Source organism: Anticarsia gemmatalis, chromosome 17 (genome assembly GCF_050436995.1).
Source record: "Anticarsia gemmatalis isolate Benzon Research Colony breed Stoneville strain chromosome 17, ilAntGemm2 primary, whole genome shotgun sequence".
Classification (NCBI taxonomy): domain Eukaryota; kingdom Metazoa; phylum Arthropoda; class Insecta; order Lepidoptera; family Erebidae; genus Anticarsia; species Anticarsia gemmatalis.
Window position 1 is genome coordinate 5,180,971 of NC_134761.1, and position 19,278 is coordinate 5,200,248.

The window sequence follows — 19,278 nt, forward strand, 5'->3', positions numbered from 1 at the left end:
TTAATTTATTTCAATAAACATAGAGTATTTTTTACAAAGGATATTTACCGTTTTGGGCCATACTCATATGCAATCTACCTTGGAGCTCATCTACATTGGAGCGCTTTGAATTAGAATTAACATTGATACGTACAAAAAATATATTAGAAAGAATATCGGGGTCATTCCTTAATGTTTTCCCAAACGTGAATGATCAATGTTTTTTTGTTGCCTTACTACTGCGTTTGCAGACAGAACTAAATACTGGCTAAAGACTATATTGCAACTTGGCAATTCATTGTATGGGTTTTAGTCAGGTTTGTTCTGATTGTTCTGCACTGCAAATTGTTGTATTACAGCCGATTGCTAAGTCCTAATCTGAATATATTTAGTGAAGGAGTTGTCCAAACTGGTCCATAATAAAGATTGTGTCAGATTTTCATCTTTTAATTTCTAAAAACTAGACATATCGATATTATACTAAAATGATAATTTTCTACGTATAAAGTTGGTAGGTCATATCAAGAAGCTTTTTATAGAGCTCTCGTTCAACGTCAGAAGAAATATTTTCTATCTTTTGTACGATCTGGCTATATAATTTCTGTTGCTCCTTCTTGTACAGTTCGGGGATTTGAAGTCGAATGTAAAGTTGTTGGATGCGCTCCACATGAGCCGGCTCCTCGCTTCCATAGCATGCGGTAAATACAATACGTTCCTTAGCACTGCAGCGTGGAAGAGCGTTAACAGCCAACCAAGTGCATTTGCCCTCTTGGATGTCAGAACCTATTTTGCCAGTTACTTTTTCGTCACCAAAACAATCAATATAGTCGTCCTACAAAAAAAACAATTTCTTATCAAATTTGTAAATTACAGAAAATGTTATTTTGTTCTATTAGGTCGGAGAAAAAGTCTTTTCGAATTTGAGAATGTATGAACTTGTAATAAAATCTTTTCTCTATACAAAAAAGCTCGATATTTGGGTACTTCACGAGCTCACTGAAAGAAACCTAATGAACCGTGTACTCATTTGTGATTCTTGAAGCCAAAGAGATTTTATTACAAGTTCATACATACTAATGCGGAAAGACTTTTTCCCCGACCTAATAAATCATAACGGCATTTCTTACCTGTATTTGAAACAGCATTCCAATCATTATTGACATATCTTTACAGTTTTGCAGGCTTTCTTCAGTTAAGTGATCGGCCAGCATCAAACCGATACTAACCGGCAGTTGATATGTATAATAAGCAGACTTGTTTATTATGATATCTTCATAGTTTTTTCTTGTAAAGAAGTCGTAGTTCAATGGACGTTCTGATCCTGTGAGGTCCAAGAACTGTCCAATGCTAGTATGGATTAAAATCTACAAAATTATAAAACAAAGAATAATTAACGCACGGAAGAAAGAAGTTTTAGGATGTCTACGATAAATAGTTTTTAGCTTTATATTAAGTATAGATAAGTACTTGTTTCTCTCTTTAAGGCTTTGAAGGTTGAGTAACAGAAAAGTGGAGAATATTTTCTTCTATCTTGTGTTACATATTTATAAAGGCTGGTCTCCTAAGCCAGGCTGTCAGATTTTAATCAGTTTAATCAATCTAAAAATTAACCAAACTTAGCTCTACAAACCTCATTGAAAGTTTGATAAAGTTGAACGTAGAAGGGCGAATTTCCAAAGTTGTCTCTTAATATTTGGTGCAGGGCGCTGTAGATGAGGATAGAGTCGTTGAGGGCATGAGGAACACCGACGCCATCTCTGAGGTACCAGCAGGGTCTACCGCGGCGGGTCTGGGAACCGTCCATGATGTCGTCCAGTACCGTACAGTATGCCTGAAACTGTTCAACAAAAGAGTTAATCAATGTTCGTGCTAATGTCTTTAATAAAAGTTAGATGCGCAGTACTCGTAATCGGTTTACGGGTCCTGCGTACAAGATGTTGTGAATAAACCAAAATAAATTTGCAAGCATCGTCGTAATTTTTCTATACTTACAATTTCAGTACACCATCCCAATGTTCGAGCGAGACGTACTGTTTCATCTGTCATGTTCTCTGGCTTTTCCACCATTTTGTAGGCCATAACTGTGGTTAGCCCTCTGGAAAATTTGCCGCCCAATAATGTTCCTTTTAAAACCTAAAAATAAACACTCATGATTGCTTGTACAGATAGCGACAATAATAACCAAGTTATTTTTAGTAAACATATTAATCACTAATAGGTACCTGCGTCATATTCAAGTACCTACATAAAGCTAAATTTGGCTTATTTATGTAAAATAAGTTTTTAATGGTTGTTCCTTACATAAGATTCTTAAAGCACATACCTTTTTTACCCAATCTTTGGCTACCGGTATATCAACAAATTTAGGATTATTTGCAAACTCATCAATGACTGCTGGTAGGGCATGTAAGAGCCCCGTCTTTTCTTTGGCCATATCAAAATTTGATGAGGTAGAATTTATACTAGATATGGGTCTGAAACACAAAGTAAACGACAGGTTCTAAGCACAATCATTGAAAATCTACTTGTATCTATCCTAATATTATAAAGCTGAAGAGTTTGTTTGTTTGTTCTCAAGAACTACTGGTCCAATTTGAAAAATTCTTTCAGTGTTAGATAGCTCATTTATCGAAAAAGGCTATAGGCTGTATATCATCTCGCTACGACCAATAGTAGCAGAGTACCAGGGAAAAATGTTACAAAAACGGGGAAAATTATGATTCTCCTATGTGACGCAAGCGAAATTGCGCGGGTCAGCTAGTTTGAAATAAAGATCGTACCTTTCAGGCAGCTTCTTCATAGTTAAAGTAACTTTTCGGCTGATTATCAAACTGTTGGCTGTAAATCTTCTGCAAGTATTCATCGCTGACACTTTTACACTTAGGAGCCTATCAAAGATGTGACAATGGTATTGTTTACGCTGGTCTTTATAACTGACGAAAGATTTTATCTTAGTTCGAAATGGCGTTTGAAAGTATTGTTCAGTAGATAGAAATAGGGGCTCGCTTTTCTTATTATAATTATGTTTAACATAACAAAGTATTTTACATAAAGTGATCGATAACGACTGCTATATGGTGACCCTGCAACTGTCTATATTTAGCTTCTAATAGAAGTCGAAGATCTTTGTGGCATGCCTATGACCAAGAAACTGAAGAAACGAACACGAATAATTTAGTTTAGGTAACATAAAATCATCAACAGTAGAATAATGCATCTAGTAATAGATATTTAAATGAGTACTCCTATTCAGAATTTTAAGTCAGTTTTAACAACCAATCTTTCTTAAATCTTTTTGAAAATATATTTTTGACTCATGGAGACTTTATGTAGAAATTGATTAAAAACTAACTTCAAAATCAAAATCCAGATGAGATGAGTAACTTTTAATTATTCTATCTTCTTATTGTAATTATCAATCTTTAAAAAACTTTCACCACCAAGCAGGTACCTATATATCGTATAAAAGTGATGCAACTCAGATGATATTGGTCCCGCTTATGTGGATTGTGATAACAGGCTCTCCTCTGGAGCCAATCAAATGGTACCTTGCTATAGTTTTTCAAGCATTGCTATCCATTTTGAGTATTTATAGTAATATATAAATTGTAACTGAAGACCTCGTGCTGTTAACACCTATGTAGCTTTAATTTCCATGCTGTAAAAATTACGGGAATCATAAAGGTTTGTTACCATTTTCTTATGAAGCCATGATAGGCACGTTTTTATTAAATATCGTCAATCGTTCTACTAAAATCAGAACTCAAGCATTTGTCCATACATAACTGCTAGTAAAACAGTTTTCGATCCCAACAATGATTGGATGCTTGCTTTTTGGTGCGTAGAATGGTTCCGCTATATAAATTGCTGAATTCCCCATTAAACGATTAGTCACGCGTGGCAATCAAGATCAAACGATCTGTGCAACACCGTAATTAATTTGCTAGTGACGTATTTACCTGTATGTACATGCACGAAAAGAGTATAAATACATATACCTATATATGGATTCTCTACTACTATCGACTATCGGCTGGCTATCGAAAAATTTTATACGAAAATCTGTTTAGCGCCTCTACCGGGCTCCGTAAGAACTGTTTTGGCAGTACATCTTAAATGTCAAACTCTCGATACTCTACAGTACCGACTATACTAAATGCGCTACTACTTACTGCATTGTTTTCAAAGTAAGTGTCTAGTACATGGTTGGTTACCGCACATTGGGACTTTTCCACCATCGTGTTAAATAGGTAACAAATTAAACAACAACTGATTTCAATCAATACTTTTAATATCATCATCGAGAGAAATACTAGTTCTAACTTAGTGAGAAAGTATACAATATCTATAGACAAGTATTACACGAAGAATCTATGACATTTAATTTTTTTTGATATTAAGCTTAAATTGCTAAATTAATTGTAACAGTAAAAAGTTCAAGGTATTTTACAGCTAAAAATCATTAATATTTTATTAGTTTTATTGGAAAACACTCTTGTTTATTTATTTCATCATAATTCTCCCGATGTTAAACTCTCTTCTTGACGCCTGACGACTCTTCTTTCTATTCGAGGCCATAAACTGACGTAATTATATCGGCTTCTCGGCCGTCCATTCTTTTAATATAAAATATGGCATCTCGGTTATCACGCCAGTTTTTATTCCTAAACTTACCTGCCTGCTCAGATAGCAACCTAGAGGAAATGTACTGAAGTCTATAATTTACCTTCCACGCATAAATATTTCGTAAAGTAAAAATATTTACATGTTTGCCTATATTTTACGGCACTGGACTACCAAAAATTATGAAATTTTTCAAACAAACCGCTTGATATTGGTATCAGATTTGTATGAAGCGTGTGAAGAGCTTAACGGATAGCGTAAGTTTCAGTTAGTTTTCTAAAAGCAATCCTTCCCTATTTCTTAGGTATATGAATCTAAGGTAGATACCTAATTAACCAAGAAATTAATTCGTCATTGACACTGAGTTCTAAATCCATTGGTGTACATTTTTGCGATAAAATAGCCTGTAGGCGCTGATAATTTTGGCCATTACTTACTACCTTTTTGTTAGTTAATTTATTTCAATATACACAGAGTATTTTTTACAAAGGATATTTACCGTTTTGGGTCATACTCATATGCAATCTAGACATTGGAGCGCTTTGAATTAGAATTAACATTGATACGTACAAAAAATATATTTAAAAGAATATCGGTCACATTCCATAATGTTTTCCCAAACGTGAATGGTCAATGTCTTTTTGTTGCCTTACTACTGCGTTTACAGACAGAAAATACTGGCTAAAGACTATATTGCAACCTGGCAATTCATTGTATGGGTTTTAGTCAGGTTTGTTCTGATTGTTGTGCACTGCAAATTTTTGTATGACAGCCGATTGCTAAGTCCTAATCTGAATATATTTATTGAAGGAGTTGTCCAAACTTGTCCATAACAAACATTGTGTCAGATTTTTAGCTTTTAATTTTCACAAAGTTGGCAATTCGATATTATACTAAAGTGAATATTTTCTACATATAAAGTTGGTAGGTCATATCAAGAAGTTTTTTGTAGAGCTCTCGTTCAACGTCAGAAGGAATATTTTCTATCTTTTGTACGATCTGGCTATATAGTTTCTGTTGCTCCTTTTTATACAGTTCGGGGATTTGAAGTCGAATGTACAGTTGCTGGATGCGCTCCACATGAGCCGGCTCCTCACTGCCATAGCATGCGGTAAATATAATACGTTCCTTAGCACTGCAGCGTGGAAGTGCGTTAACAGCCAACCAAGTGCATTTGCCCTCTTGGATGTCAGAACCTATTTTGCCAGTAACTTTTTCGTCACCAAAACAATCAATATAATCATCCTACAAAAAAAAACAGCTTCAAATCAAATATATGTAAGTCAGAGAAAATCTTATTTTGTTCTATTAGGTCGGGGAAAAAGTCTTTTCGCATTATAGTATGTATGAACTTGTAATAAAATCTTTTCTCTATACAAAAAAGCTCGATATTGAGGTACTTCACGAGCTCACTGAAAGAAACCTAATGAACCGTGTACTCATTTGTGATTCTTGAAGCCAAAGAGATTTTATTACTAGTTCATACATAGCAACTATATATCATTATATATCATAACGCCATTTCTTACCTGTATTTGAAACAGCATTCCAATCATTATTGACATATCTTTACAGTTTTGCAGGCTTTCTTCAGTTAAGTGATCGGCCAGCATCAAACCGATACTAACCGGCAGTTGATATGTATAATAAGCAGACTTGTTTATTATGATATCTTCATAGTTTTTTCTTGTAAAAAAGTCGTAGTTCAGTGGACGTTCTGATCCTGTGATGTCCAAGAACTGTCCAATGCTAGTATGGATTAAAATCTACAAAATTATAAAATAAAGAATAATTAACGCAGGGAAGAAAGAAGATTTAGGATGTCTACGATAAATAGTTTTTAGCTTTATATTTAGTATTCTCTCTTTAAGGCTTTGAAGGTTTAGTAACAGAAAAGTGGAGACAAAATATTTTCTTCTATCTTGTGTTACATATTTATAAAGGATTGTCTCCTAAGACAGGCTGTCAGATTTTAATCGCTTCAATCAATCTAAAAATAAGCCAAGTTTAGCTCTACAAACCTCATTGAAAGTTTGATAAAGTTGAACGTAGAAGGGCGAATTCTCAAAGTTGTCTCTTAGTATTTGGTGCAACGCGCTGTAGATGAGGATAGAGTCATTAAGGGCATGAGGAACACCGACACCATCTCTGAGGTACCAGCAGGGTCTACCGCGGCGGGTCTGGGAACCGTCCATGATGTCGTCCAGTACCGTACAGTATGCCTGAAACTGTTCAACAAAAGAGTTAATCAATGTTCGTGCTAATGTCTTTAATAAAAGTCAGGTACGCAGTACTCGTAATCGGTTTACTGGTTCCGTGTACAAGATGTAAGGATGTGAATAAACCAAAATAAATTTGCAAGCATCGTCGTAATTTTTCTATACTTACAATTTCAGTGCACCATCCCAAAGTTCGAGCGAGACGTACTGTTTCATCTGTCATGTTCTCTGGCTTCTCTACCATTTTGTAGGCCATAACTGTGGTTAGCCCTCTGGAAAATTTGCCGCCTAATAATGTTCCTTTTAAAACCTGAAAATAAACACTCATGATTGCTTGTTCAGCTAGCAACAATAATAACCAAGTTATTTTTAGTAAACACATTAATCACTAATAGGTACCTACGTCATATTCAAGTACCTTTATAAAGTTAAATTTGACTTATTTATGTTAAATAAGTTTTCACTGGTTATTCCTCACGTAAGATTCTTAAATTGCCTACCTTTTTTACCCAATCTTTGGCGACCGGTATATCAACAAATTTAGGATTATTTGCAAACTCATCTATGACTGCTGGTAGGGCATGCAAAAGCCCCGTCTTTTCTTTGGCCATGTCAAAATTTGATGAGGTAGAATTTATACTAGAGATGGGTCTGAAACACAAAGTAAACAGCAGGTTCTAAGCACAATTATTGAGAATCTACTTGTATTTGAAATTAAAATTGTACCTTTCAGGCAGCTTTTTCATCGTTAACGTAACTTTTCGGCTGATTATCAAACTGTTGGCTGTAAATCTTCTGCAAGTATTCATCGCTGACACTTTTACACGTAGAAACCTATCAAAGATGTGACAATGGTATTGTATACGCTGGTCTTTATAACTAACGAAAGATTTTATCTTAGTTCAGAATGGCGTTTGAAAGTATTGTTCAGTAGATAGAAATAGGGGCTCGCTTTTCTTATTATAATTATGTTTAACATAACAAAGTATTTTACATAAAGTGATCGATAACGACTGCTATATGGTGACCCTGCAACTGTCTATATTTAGCTTCTAATGGAAGTCGAAGATCTTGGTGGCAATGCCTATGACCAAGAAACTGAAGAAACGAACACTAATAATTTAGTTTAGGTAATATAAAATCATCAACAATTCAGAATTTTAAGTCAGTTTTAACTACCAATCAAATTCCAAAAGATTTTTCACTCTTTTTGAAAATATATGTGTGACTCATGGGGACTTCAGGTAGAAATTGCTTAAAAAGGGACTTAAAAAACAAAATCCAGATGAGATGAGTAACTTTTAATTATTCTATCTTCTTATTGTAATTATCTATCTTTAAAACACCACCACCAAGCAGGTACCTATCGTATAAAAGTGATGCAACTCAGATGATATTGGTCCCGCTTATGTGGATTGTGATAACAGGCTCTCCTCTAGAGCCAATCAAATGGTACCTTGCTATAGTTTTTCAAGCATTGCTATCCATTTTGAGTATTTATAGTAATATATAAATTGTAACTGACGACCTCGTGCTGTTAACACCTATGTAGCTTTAACTTCCTTGCTGTAAAAATTACGGGCATCATAAAGGTTTGTGATCTTTTTCTTATAAAGCCATAATAGACACTTTTTTTGAGATAGTTTGTTACCTTTTTCCTTTGAAGCCTGATGACAGACAGGTATTTTTTTAAATATCATCAATCGTTCTACTAAAATCAGAACTCGAGCATCTGTCCGTAAATAACTACTAGTAAAACAGTTTTCGATCCTAACAATGATTGGATGCTTGCTTTTTGGTGCGTAGAACGGTTCCGCTATATAAATTGCTGAATTCCCTATTAAACGATTAGTCACGCGTAGCAATCAAGATCGAACGATCTGTGCAACACCGTAATTAATTTGCTGGTGACGTATTTTCCTACATATGCACGAAATGAGTATGTATAAATACATAATATACCTATATATGGATTCTCTACTACTATCGACTATCGGCTGGCTATCGAAAAATTTTATACGAAAATCTGTTTAGCGCCTCTACCGGGCTCCGTAAGAACTGTTTTGGCAGTACATCTTAAATGTCAAACTCTCGATACTCTACAGTACCGACTATACTAAATGCGCTACTACTTACTGCATTGTTTTCAAAGTAAGTATCTAGTACATGATTGGTTACCGTACATTGGGACTTTTCCGCCATCTTGTTAAATAGGTGACAAATTAAACAACAACGGATTTCAATCAATACTTTTAATATCATCATCGAGAGAAATACTAGTTCTAACTTAGTGAGAAAGCATACAATATCTATAGACAAGTATTATACGAAGACATTTTTTTGATATTAAGATTAAATTGCTAAATTAATTGTAACAGTAAAAAGTTCAAGGTCTACTATAGCTAATGATCATTAATATTTTATTAGTTTTATTGGAAATCACTCTTGTTTATTTATTTCATCATAATTCTCCCGATGTTAAACTCTCTTCTTGACGCCTGACGACTCTTCTTTCTATTCGAGGCCATAAACTGACATAATAATATCGGCATCTCGGCCGTCCATTCTTTTAATATAAAATAACAGTGCATATCAACCTAGTGCTAGCATATAAATTCGACAGCACTCTAGATTCCTTAATTATTCCTAAATGCATGTCTATTTAATCTAGAACTTCAGTATACTTTAAATTACACAAATATACATATACTAGGTATTTGCACCATTTCTATGAGACTAACTTAACCAATAATTACAGGATATGTGAGTTTAGATGCTTCGCCTGAAGATGTTATCTAAGATTTTGAAGAACAGGTCATGTGGCAGTCCTCTGGTGACCTGTTGGATTTGAGTCCTAAGGAGATCATAAGTAGCCTCTTCAAACACTGAGTATGTGTGGGGGAGTTGAAGTTCTTCGTACAGATCCTTTATTTTGGCCACTGCGGCGGGATCTGAGCTGCCATAGTTCTCCTCCATGAATTGCCTTTGTTTGGGACTCGCCCTTTGTAGTGCAACTACTGCCAACCATGTGCATTTTCCATCTTGAATGTCTGTTCCGCTTTTGCCAGTGACAGCTGGATCACCGAAGCAATCTAAGAAATCATCCTGGAAAAATAAAGGTCTTGTTATTAATCTGTGATGTTGGATTATGTTACACGTACTACTAATCAACGAATTTATTTCTGAAATGAATTTATCTCGGACATCACGAAAGTTTTTATCTTTTAATAACCAGATAGAAAATTCGATTAAGCTGATTATTTTCTTGCGTCACACTCTCTTATCTCAATAATTGGATGCTGACTTACAAATGTTATCAGTACACGGTGATATGATTAACATCCTGGGGGGTCTCATAATCTCCATAATCAGTGTTGACAAAATGTTTGCTAATATTTAATCTGATTGATTTGATTATCAAACAGATGTGAACTAAAATATTTTAGAAGGCACTAAACCACCGTATCAAATTCTAAATACTCACTTGAATTTGGAAGAATTCTCCCATTTCTAGAAGAATAGTCTTGGCTTGTCTATGTGTTTCTGGGTCGTCAACTCCCGCCATCAGTAAAGCTAAAGTAACAGGCATTTGGAAAGTGTGGTATGAAGTCTTGTATTTTGTGATAGCTTCATATTTCTCCATAGTGAATTGTGACAAGTCTGGTTTATCAGTCTTCAACATCAGCTTCTCTAAGTAATGTCCGATGGAGCATTTCAGCAACATCTGAAAGTAGATAAACCCATTCATATAATGCAAGTTCTAGAGTGTTGTACGAAAAGAAAGTTCATGTGCAGTGAGCAAAACCGGTTTGTGTTTGCATTTATTATCCGCGTGTGTTCGTGTAGACGCAATGAACTCAATTAGGTGAAAGCTCCTTTTAAGGTCTGACTGAACTTGTGTACGAACATTATGTTTCTACATATCCAATAGAAAATGTGTAAACAACGTTTCGCAATAAGTTTTAATCTAAAACATACCTATTTACTTTACAACTATGTTTATGAACACATTAAGACTACATATAACACCGTTTCAAGTACCTACAGTTTAGTTTCAACGCATTTATTTATATACTTGTTGAGGCACCTAGTGTATTCAATAAAGTATGAGTAATAGGCGTGTGTCGGTTGTCAGCCAACCAAATAAAATTGTTATTGCGACCGCCTAGCTTGAGTAATTTGCAAGTGTTAAGTCACGTTTGAGACCACGCGTTCAAATAAACTCACTGACGTTTTTTGTTTACGATCAATAACATTCGAACAATGTAACCACATTTGCTGATAAACTATAATTATGTATGACACATATCTCAATATTCTTAGTTAAAAGTAATGACAGTTTCATGCGTCGATTAAAAGTTTTCTACTGAATCTCACGTTTGCGTTGTATGATTACTGACCAGTTAATTAGATAAAGTAATGTTATGTTGTTGCTATTTGCGTGTGTAGATTAAACTGATGCTTGTATTATCACTTCTTACATGTTAATACGTGTGTTATCGGACAGTTCAAATGAACATATAAGATGTTAATTTAATCATTGACAACGTTATAATGACCCGTACAATTTCAAAGGCATTACACAAGATCTAATTGTAGCGAAATCACTTGCTGCATACATATTAGATATACAGGGTGTAAATGACAGCTAACCGAAAACTTTACTGGTAAGTTTGTGACACTGTATGCGCGAAATTTACTCCAACGATATTTCTCGGAAATGATTGGTTCCCGAGTTAGTCATTTTTGAGCGTTCAATGTATAGTGAACAACGCGATGTATCTCCGCGCATGCCTACGAGATTTCTGGCGGCGGCGGCGCGCTGAGCGACGACATGTCGCGACGCGTCGTAGGTACGTACGCGTACCACCACGTCTATGCGCTCACTAGTATGCAACGCTATCATTAGATAACAATCTTATGTATCGTTTATGGTATCGTAAGTAGGCCCGTATGTTACAATAGCTCATAGTAAAATTGTAAGTAGGCAGGTACCTACTTGGCTTACGTGAAATCAAACAATAATAGCAAAATGTAACCAATAATAAGAAAGTGCTAAAACAAATTGTTATCAATGTCTATCAACACGCAAATACCTGGTGTATGGCGAGAGTTTGAGTACCTTTGGATCCGGACGTACACGTGCAGAGCACGCCGTGCACTTCCACGTGCTTAACCACACATAACACTTCAACATTTCTTCCTATTTACGAACACAACTGTACTTCGAAAACAATAACAACAAAAATAATAACAATAAAAACACTAACAACTCAAAACCGGAACAATAACAAGTAATAATAAACAACAGTTCACACACGACACGACGAATAGGACATAACGAACGACACCGGTGAAGAGCTTCCGTCTTCCGCGAGCGAATTGCTCGAACTATCGATCAAAGAGAGCCGCCGGCGCCTCTCCGCTCACTCGCGCCGCCCCTCGCCCGCGTCACCCGCTCCCTCCGCGCCGTCCGCGCGCGCGTCGCCGATTTGGTGACGAGCGACGAGTTAGGATCCCAGCGAGAGATTAGATTCAATAAAATATTGATGTGGCATTACTATTTTTACTTGTCACAGTTGTTACTGGTTGCATTGTAGTTTTATTCAAATACCGAATAACATTACAAACATTATTGATGTAAGTTTAAAATACTTTGATATTTATAACATAAAATCAGCTTAAAGTAAATAAAATAAACACGAAACGTTTATTTAATTAAACCATAAAAAATGTAGGTACATAACAATGATAACAATCAATATCCATTAATATTCTTATCAGAGAAACTAACTTATCATAATTCATAATCCCCGGAGAATTACTTAGCATCCATTTTGTCGCATCCCATCTATGTAACATCCACGCGCGATCGCGGCGTCACGCGTCACTACGGCCATCTACTTTTCGAGTCGCACCGCGCTTGTATGAAGTATGAATGAGCGTGTAAATATCGAATAGAATTTTGCAAGAACAAATGGAACAAAGCGACAATACATGTTAAATTGTTTATTAGAGATTTTTATAGCGCTAAAGAATATCAATAGGATTTTTTGTCGTTCTGTATGTATTTGTAAATAAGATATCATAGATAGATAGATAAGATATAAAAAATAAGATATCACACATTTAAAATCTTATGAATTTACCTTTTATCGGAGAGCGGGATAATTATGTAATTTTCATTTTTAACATAGAACAAATTAATACTAAGTAACGCTGCATACTAGTGAATGTGAGGTTGACAGCTGTGTGCGTAATCGTGTCTGTGTGGCGCGCGTAGGTACGCGGCGTGACGTCGACCGTCGCGGCCGGCCGCCGCCGGCGCGGTGTCGTTGGCCGAACAGCTGATTGCGAATTTATACGTTGTTTTAATCCATTGCTGTTTTTTGTGAAAAACAGTAATATGACGGATTTTTTTTTCATATTCATGTTGCATTGTGTAGTATTAACGAAATAATACCAAAAAAATTTAAAAAAAACGCATAAAAAATCGGAAAAATCAAGAAAAAACCGATGAAAATTTTCAACGCCATAAGCACCAGAATCGTGTCTAAAGTCATTTTTTTTCGTTTTCGGTAGGCTGTCTGTTACACCCGGTATAAGTATTCGTTGTTTTTAAAATGGCTCTCATATTAAAAGGCGGTTTGCTTGATCTCTATAAATCGTTTTTTTAAGATAGGACTCAGTCTCTGTGAGTGTTCAAAATGACCTTTAATCTAAGAATAACATTGCAAATGTAACATGAACATGACTTACGTTGGTACTAAGATAAAACTAGGACAAGTTCAACGACTATAACTCAGTAATTACTAAGTACTGACTTAAGGGCACGACATATTGTTTCTGTACGTACCACATTGAAGGTTTCCAGCACATTCTTGTAGTAAGGTTTGTTGGTGAAGTGTCTCTTGAGGGTGGAGAACATGGCTGACTGTACGAGGGATGCATCGTTGACGCCGCTGAGGCCGACGTCAGGGCGCCTGTACCAGCAGGGAGCCCCGCGCCGCATCTCTGTGCCTTCCATGATGTCGTTCAACAACAGTTGGTGAGTGTGGAACTATGGACAAAAAAAATATTTTAGAAAATTATGTTCCTATTTCTCACCTAGGGGATGATACCCGTCCTTCTTTAGGCTTAGTTCCGTGGTGCTACCACTAACAAAAAAGCCCTGTTAGCCTAATTTCATGCGTGAATTGAGTGAGGAGCTCCGGGTCCTATAGTAGGTACACTCCAAGCATGTTTGTCATCGACCTATTAATACTAACTTCGGTAATAAATGAAAATTAATTGATTGACCATGCGGTCCTTTATATCAATATGGTACATATTCGTGTTCAATTGTATGCCATTTATGAATATTATTCATGGTTCGAATGATTACAATATTTTTTTTTTTTTTTTTACCTACTGAGGGAATACCGACGTGTGTTAGTAGAAATACTTAGTTGTAGTGGGTGTATAATGTTCAGTCGTATCTTTATTAGTTTACTGTGCTGCGTAAAAGTTATTGCAATGGAAATTGGTAGTTACTATCTATCCTAGAAGTACTTACTGCTGTTTTATCACGTTTCGCAAGGCAGTATTGAAGAACGCGTAATTCATTTTAACTTTGTAATATTTGTCCTGCCATTGTTTAACTACCTACCTCAAGTCAAATAGTTTCGAATATTTCCCAATTAAATGAACAACAACGAAGGTGTACAAAACATATTCGCTAACCAGGAAATTATAAACGATCTACGCATTAAACCGTGTCGAATATTTGTTTGAATATTGTGCGCAATTTTGTGCAATATTCCAACGTGTTTAGGATATAAATACAACATATAAAATATAATGATAGTCATTAATTTGCATAATAGTCGAATGCTAGCTCCTTATAATTTCTTTCCAGGAAAACAGCAACTGATAAAATGAGATGTTTTTAAATTGACGTTATGTAATTTTACAATCATTTCAGCGAAGCATTCTAACATTATTTGCCATTATCTGATAAGAGTTAGCATACTGACACGGTGTTTATCAATATTTGAATTCTTAAAGTCAATAAAGGTTTAAAAATCTCATGTTTATATGACAGTTCCGACGTAGATTGTTAGACAAACATGCATTAACATGCACGATGGCTCAACAGCGGCGCTTAGGTTCATTGTCAAGAATACTAATAAGGCTAAGATGTTTTGGTCAGACCAAAATAATATTGTCTTATGCTATAGTCACGATTAGGTCATTTAACCAAGAACAACTCTGAAGGTAGCGTACTTAAGCAAAGTTTGTTTTGTTATCATTTAAATCATTTACCGACGTTACAAAAATGCAATACGATTGAATCCACCTTCTATTTAAGGATTATGAATGTTTTATTTTCGTCTGTGTTTTGGAATAAATTATCCGGCTACAGAATTAGATGAAGCACGTGTTTTTGACATAGGTCCGCGGGTGCCACACGACTGCCAAGGCTACACTCTATAGAGGAACTTGATAAACTTGTTTTTTGTATAACAATACCACATAGGATCACGCCGTATCCTAACAATGATTTAAATACATGATGAACACACAAGATGTTCATCGGCTGGTCTTAAAATCAGAACAAATAACGTTTAGCAGTAAAAAGAGGAGGTTTAGAACTTTTTTTGAATCTGCATGGCAACGAAATAAGTTCCGTTACTACCCGTTACTACACTATCTCTGTCGACAAGAATCTCGACTCGACTTAGCTAATTTAGATGATGTGGTTTGAGAAAAGGAACCAAAACAAAAATAAGTAAATGGGAAAGAAATTTAACAGACCTAAATCCAAAATTAAAATTATCTACTGTTAATTTACTTAAATACCACGTGTTTGATAAAAACTTGGACAAGATAAGCACAAAAATAGTTTAAACACAATTTAAAGTTAATAACAAGGTATTTCTGCTAGTAACTTACCATTTCCACGCACCATCCCATCATGTTCGCGAGATGTACGTTCTCAGGCGTTAGATTGTCTCTCTTCTCCAACATTTTGTAGGCCAGGACTGTCGCTAGACCGCGATTCTTTTTACCGTTCGGCACATTGTATTGCAACAGCTGAAACAATGAATTTATTTATTTGAACAAGCGCAACTTATCACAAAGAACTGACATGACGATAAGTGTGTTAGGTGAGTAGAACGTTGACTTAAAATGCTTTTGTTCGATAAATGAAGCAGTTATCGTTAGAAAATGATGTCACTTGAAGTTTTTCATACACCTCTAAAAAAGCATTTACTTAGCATGTTATACAAGCCTTGATAACTACAACGCAATACATTATTTGAGAGACATACTACGATTGTTATTGCACGGCTCAAAATGCCGATACGGTGATTGGACCATAAAAAAACTAAGCATACCAAACATGTTTAGCTACTGCGTAGTTTTAAAGTACTTATTTTGAATTCTAGTCAGAACTAGATTTTGTTCCACTATAATCAAACAGAAGGTAAAGAAAATTCAGTCAACTGTAACTGAGGGATATTTGCATGCGAGGTAAAGAAATATTTACTTTATGGGCAGATTAAGTGCACCTAAATGAAACTCTAATGTATGACGTCAATTCTTGTTGTGTATGAAGCAATATGGGACATAATAATCAGCATTCGAGCGATAACTGTTTCGAAAACAAAATCGAGCTACTGACGATTATCAACGTGCAAATAATGTGCTTAATGACAAACAACAATATGACTACACTTAACCGCTATAAAAATTGTTAGTGCAAAGTATATTACTATTTATAACGTACTCATTGCAATGTGCTATTTATAGCAAGTCCGAAGTCCATCCAGACTGGACAGACAAGTTTCTAGTCAATTTTTATAACAGGTTTAGTGTCCAACGCACTTCACTTACGACTGACTGCGACATATAACGTACCTTAGCCAACCACTTGCTGGCTTCTGGCACATCAATGTGCTTGCCAGTCTCAGTGAGGTCCCTCACGATGTCCGGAAAGCAAGCCATGAACTCCCGGGACTGGTCCTTCGACACGGCCAGTCCGCGGGTAGCCATCGGCATTTCCTGAGGTGTCAGGGTTGACAGGTATCTAGACACCAACAAAAGTTTCTATTGACCAAACACATCATCGACTAACTCACCAAACATAAATATGTAGGTACCAATATACTAAAGAAATGATTAATTACTAATATTAAGATTATCTTATCTAAGATGTAACAAATTATTATTTAACTTTGCACTCCTTAATCGTTGATAAACAAAGTCGAAGCCGTGCTTTCTCTGCTATAATACATTTTAATAACACAGATAAACAGAGTCGATAAAGATAAAATATTGATTTGAATGCTGTTCATTTCAAATGTTTTACATGACTCGAATTACATTAGCAATTTTATAAATAAAACATGTGAGTTGCATTTGATGCCTGATGGTACATCACGCATCTCTAACGTGATCACACACTTATCGGCGGGTCAAATTCGCCATGTTCAACATAACATTCTCATATTTCTAATGCACATTGTGTTTATATTTAGTACGTACCAACATTATTAGTGTAAACTGAGTGCATGATACGGCTTCGACGGTTACGCAAACTTATGTCGCAGAGTTCAAATGAGTTCACTGACCTGTGATATTTTTGCAACTTCAAAAGCTTCTTGGGCAGGCCCACGTCGTCGTTCTGGGGAGACTTGGACGCAGGCTGGTCCAACCTCGGGGCCATGGCATCGGAGTTGGTCACACTGGTCGTCTTGCTGATTTGTCGGCGAATTTCTTTCTTGTACGCCTGCAGGATCTTATCCAAACTTTTCCTTGTCGAAAACATCTTGTTCAACTTTCTTATAGACTTTCGTTCAAAATCTGACTTGTAATATAGAAACTTAAGGGTACTTTGCAAATGTTTAATTCAGTAAACTGTTTCTCTTTTAAGAAATGTTTGTAGCGTCTGTTCGCGTCGAATGTATTTAACCGACTGATTCTTTGTTGTGTTTTGCCTCCTTACCAGTTCCAGTGATACGCTAGCGCCGTGCGTATTGTTTACATTACTTCTATCGATATCGACACACTGATCATGCACTCGTCGCGTGATTATCAACTTTATAGGAAAACATTGTAGGTATCTAGTGATATAGAATTGAGGCCTTATCGTAATTATTGTTTTATTACCACTATTACTACAAATGTACGACATAAATAGCAACAATACCTTGTTAACGAATATTACTTCAAAAAAATTGTTTTCTTTCAGAAACCTGACAATTCATGCACATAATAATTTGCCATACCTATTCATCTACATATATCTGGAATTGGATGTTATAATATGTATATCGAAAGGTTATTGTTCAGCAGCGTTTTAGCGAAACTTTGCGGGCAAGATAAATCGAATACAACCCAAAAAACGAAGAAAAAAATCTACTTCCCGAAATGTATTTTCTTCAAATAATCTAGATGGAAATGTGCATCCAAAATTATTTTCGATATCAAAACATGGGTAATGGCCGTCCCTACGATGCGCACGCAACAAAACAAACGGGTCGGAGCGCCCCGCGCCTCGGTCCTCGCCACGCGGGCCGCGTCACGTAGGCACCCGGCGAGCGAGTACCGCCACCGTCCTATGTCTCCTCACCCATGGTACCGCCCGTGACCCAAAATATACCTCACACAACTGCTTTCTGATCACGTACAATCTTACCTAGCTTACATAAACGGTCTAGACAAGAAGGTGAACAGCTTCCGAAATAATGCAATCTTAATGCACTTTTTATTCCATTTTATGTAACAACTCAAAAGTACGATTTGCATATTAACACAAAGATTGATTTTCAACACTTAGGCCTATGCAGCGAAGATATTTCCCGTTTTATAGATTCGTACTGGTGATGTTTTATCTTTTAATGACAGTCACAAAAACGGAAAATTTTATGTCATGTGTAAATGAATGTTATGTCATATCGTATGATATAAAATACCACATGTTCGGTAGATACAGATATATTATTCACAGAAGAAAACGTGTACACGACCATTTGGGCAATTTTGTTTGTTGATATCAATGATAACGTTAATTTGCTGGAGGCCATGGTAACAGTAACAGTAGTGTAGATATAAATTGATATTAGGAGCTATGTTTTTGTAGCAAGTACTCGTTTATCGCGTGTACTATCTCTTGAAGAGTACATTAGGACTTGCCAGGCTACACAAATAAGCTTATCTATAAATTAGTTAAACCGCTCGCTAATGTTGTCCATAAAATTATAACAACATAAAAAGACCTGTCCACCTATCTATAATTTATTACCTTGATAAGAAAATTAGTACAAGGATCTTTTAGCTTTCTTTCAGCAATTTAATAAGGGAAACTATAATGAAATTAATCGTTTCATAACACCAACCGTTTGGTTCACAATTTGTTCGGAAGGTGTTGCAACCGGTTTCGGTGGGGTTTTCGCAATTCCTGTGCAACAGT

At 35.8% G+C, this 19,278-nt stretch overlaps 3 protein-coding genes across 3 annotated transcripts; all 3 read right to left on the bottom strand.

Annotated features, from left to right (window-relative positions):
* Positions 1-417: 417 nt before the first annotated feature.
* LOC142980277 (uncharacterized) lies at positions 418-4,134 on the bottom strand. The gene is made up of 6 exons (XM_076125644.1): positions 2,760-4,134; positions 2,303-2,453; positions 1,972-2,112; positions 1,610-1,816; positions 1,107-1,343; positions 418-811 (listed from the first exon to the last, which is right to left on the bottom strand). The coding sequence occupies exons 1-6, from the start codon at positions 2,840-2,842 to the stop codon at positions 476-478; spliced, it is 1,155 nt and encodes a 384-aa protein (XP_075981759.1). The 5' UTR covers positions 2,843-4,134; the 3' UTR covers positions 418-475.
* Positions 4,135-4,249: 115 nt separating this feature from the next.
* Positions 4,250-8,926, bottom strand: LOC142980276 (uncharacterized). The gene is made up of 6 exons (XM_076125643.1): positions 7,548-8,926; positions 7,322-7,472; positions 6,991-7,131; positions 6,624-6,830; positions 6,132-6,368; positions 4,250-5,847 (listed from the first exon to the last, which is right to left on the bottom strand). Exons 1-6 carry the CDS (start codon positions 7,628-7,630, stop codon positions 5,512-5,514), a joined length of 1,155 nt encoding a protein of 384 aa, XP_075981758.1. The 5' UTR covers positions 7,631-8,926; the 3' UTR covers positions 4,250-5,511.
* Positions 8,927-9,058: 132 nt separating this feature from the next.
* Positions 9,059-17,798, bottom strand: LOC142980275 (farnesyl pyrophosphate synthase-like). The gene is made up of 6 exons (XM_076125641.1): positions 17,438-17,798; positions 16,725-16,893; positions 15,756-15,896; positions 13,678-13,881; positions 10,306-10,545; positions 9,059-9,926 (listed from the first exon to the last, which is right to left on the bottom strand). Exons 1-6 carry the CDS (start codon positions 17,632-17,634, stop codon positions 9,591-9,593), a joined length of 1,287 nt encoding a protein of 428 aa, XP_075981756.1. The 5' UTR covers positions 17,635-17,798; the 3' UTR covers positions 9,059-9,590.
* Between the last annotated feature and the right edge of the window lie 1,480 nt (positions 17,799-19,278).

Coding starts and splice junctions, on each gene's coding strand:
- LOC142980277 (XM_076125644.1), bottom strand. CDS start 2,842: ATGAATACTTGCAGAAGATTTACAGCCAACAGTTTGATAATCAGCCGA. Junction 1,817..1,971: donor TGGGATGGTGTACTGAAATT/GTAAGTATAGAA, acceptor TTTGTTGAACAG/TTTCAGGCATACTGTACGGT. Junction 1,344..1,609: donor TTTATCAAACTTTCAATGAG/GTTTGTAGAGCT, acceptor ATAATTTTGTAG/ATTTTAATCCATACTAGCAT.
- LOC142980276 (XM_076125643.1), bottom strand. CDS start 7,630: ATGAATACTTGCAGAAGATTTACAGCCAACAGTTTGATAATCAGCCGA. Junction 6,831..6,990: donor TGGGATGGTGCACTGAAATT/GTAAGTATAGAA, acceptor TTTGTTGAACAG/TTTCAGGCATACTGTACGGT. Junction 6,369..6,623: donor TTTATCAAACTTTCAATGAG/GTTTGTAGAGCT, acceptor ATAATTTTGTAG/ATTTTAATCCATACTAGCAT.
- LOC142980275 (XM_076125641.1), bottom strand. CDS start 17,634: ATGTTTTCGACAAGGAAAAGTTTGGATAAGATCCTGCAGGCGTACAAG. Junction 16,894..17,437: donor AAGTTGCAAAAATATCACAG/GTCAGTGAACTC, acceptor GTTGGTGTCTAG/ATACCTGTCAACCCTGACAC. Junction 13,882..15,755: donor TGGGATGGTGCGTGGAAATG/GTAAGTTACTAG, acceptor TTTTGTCCATAG/TTCCACACTCACCAACTGTT.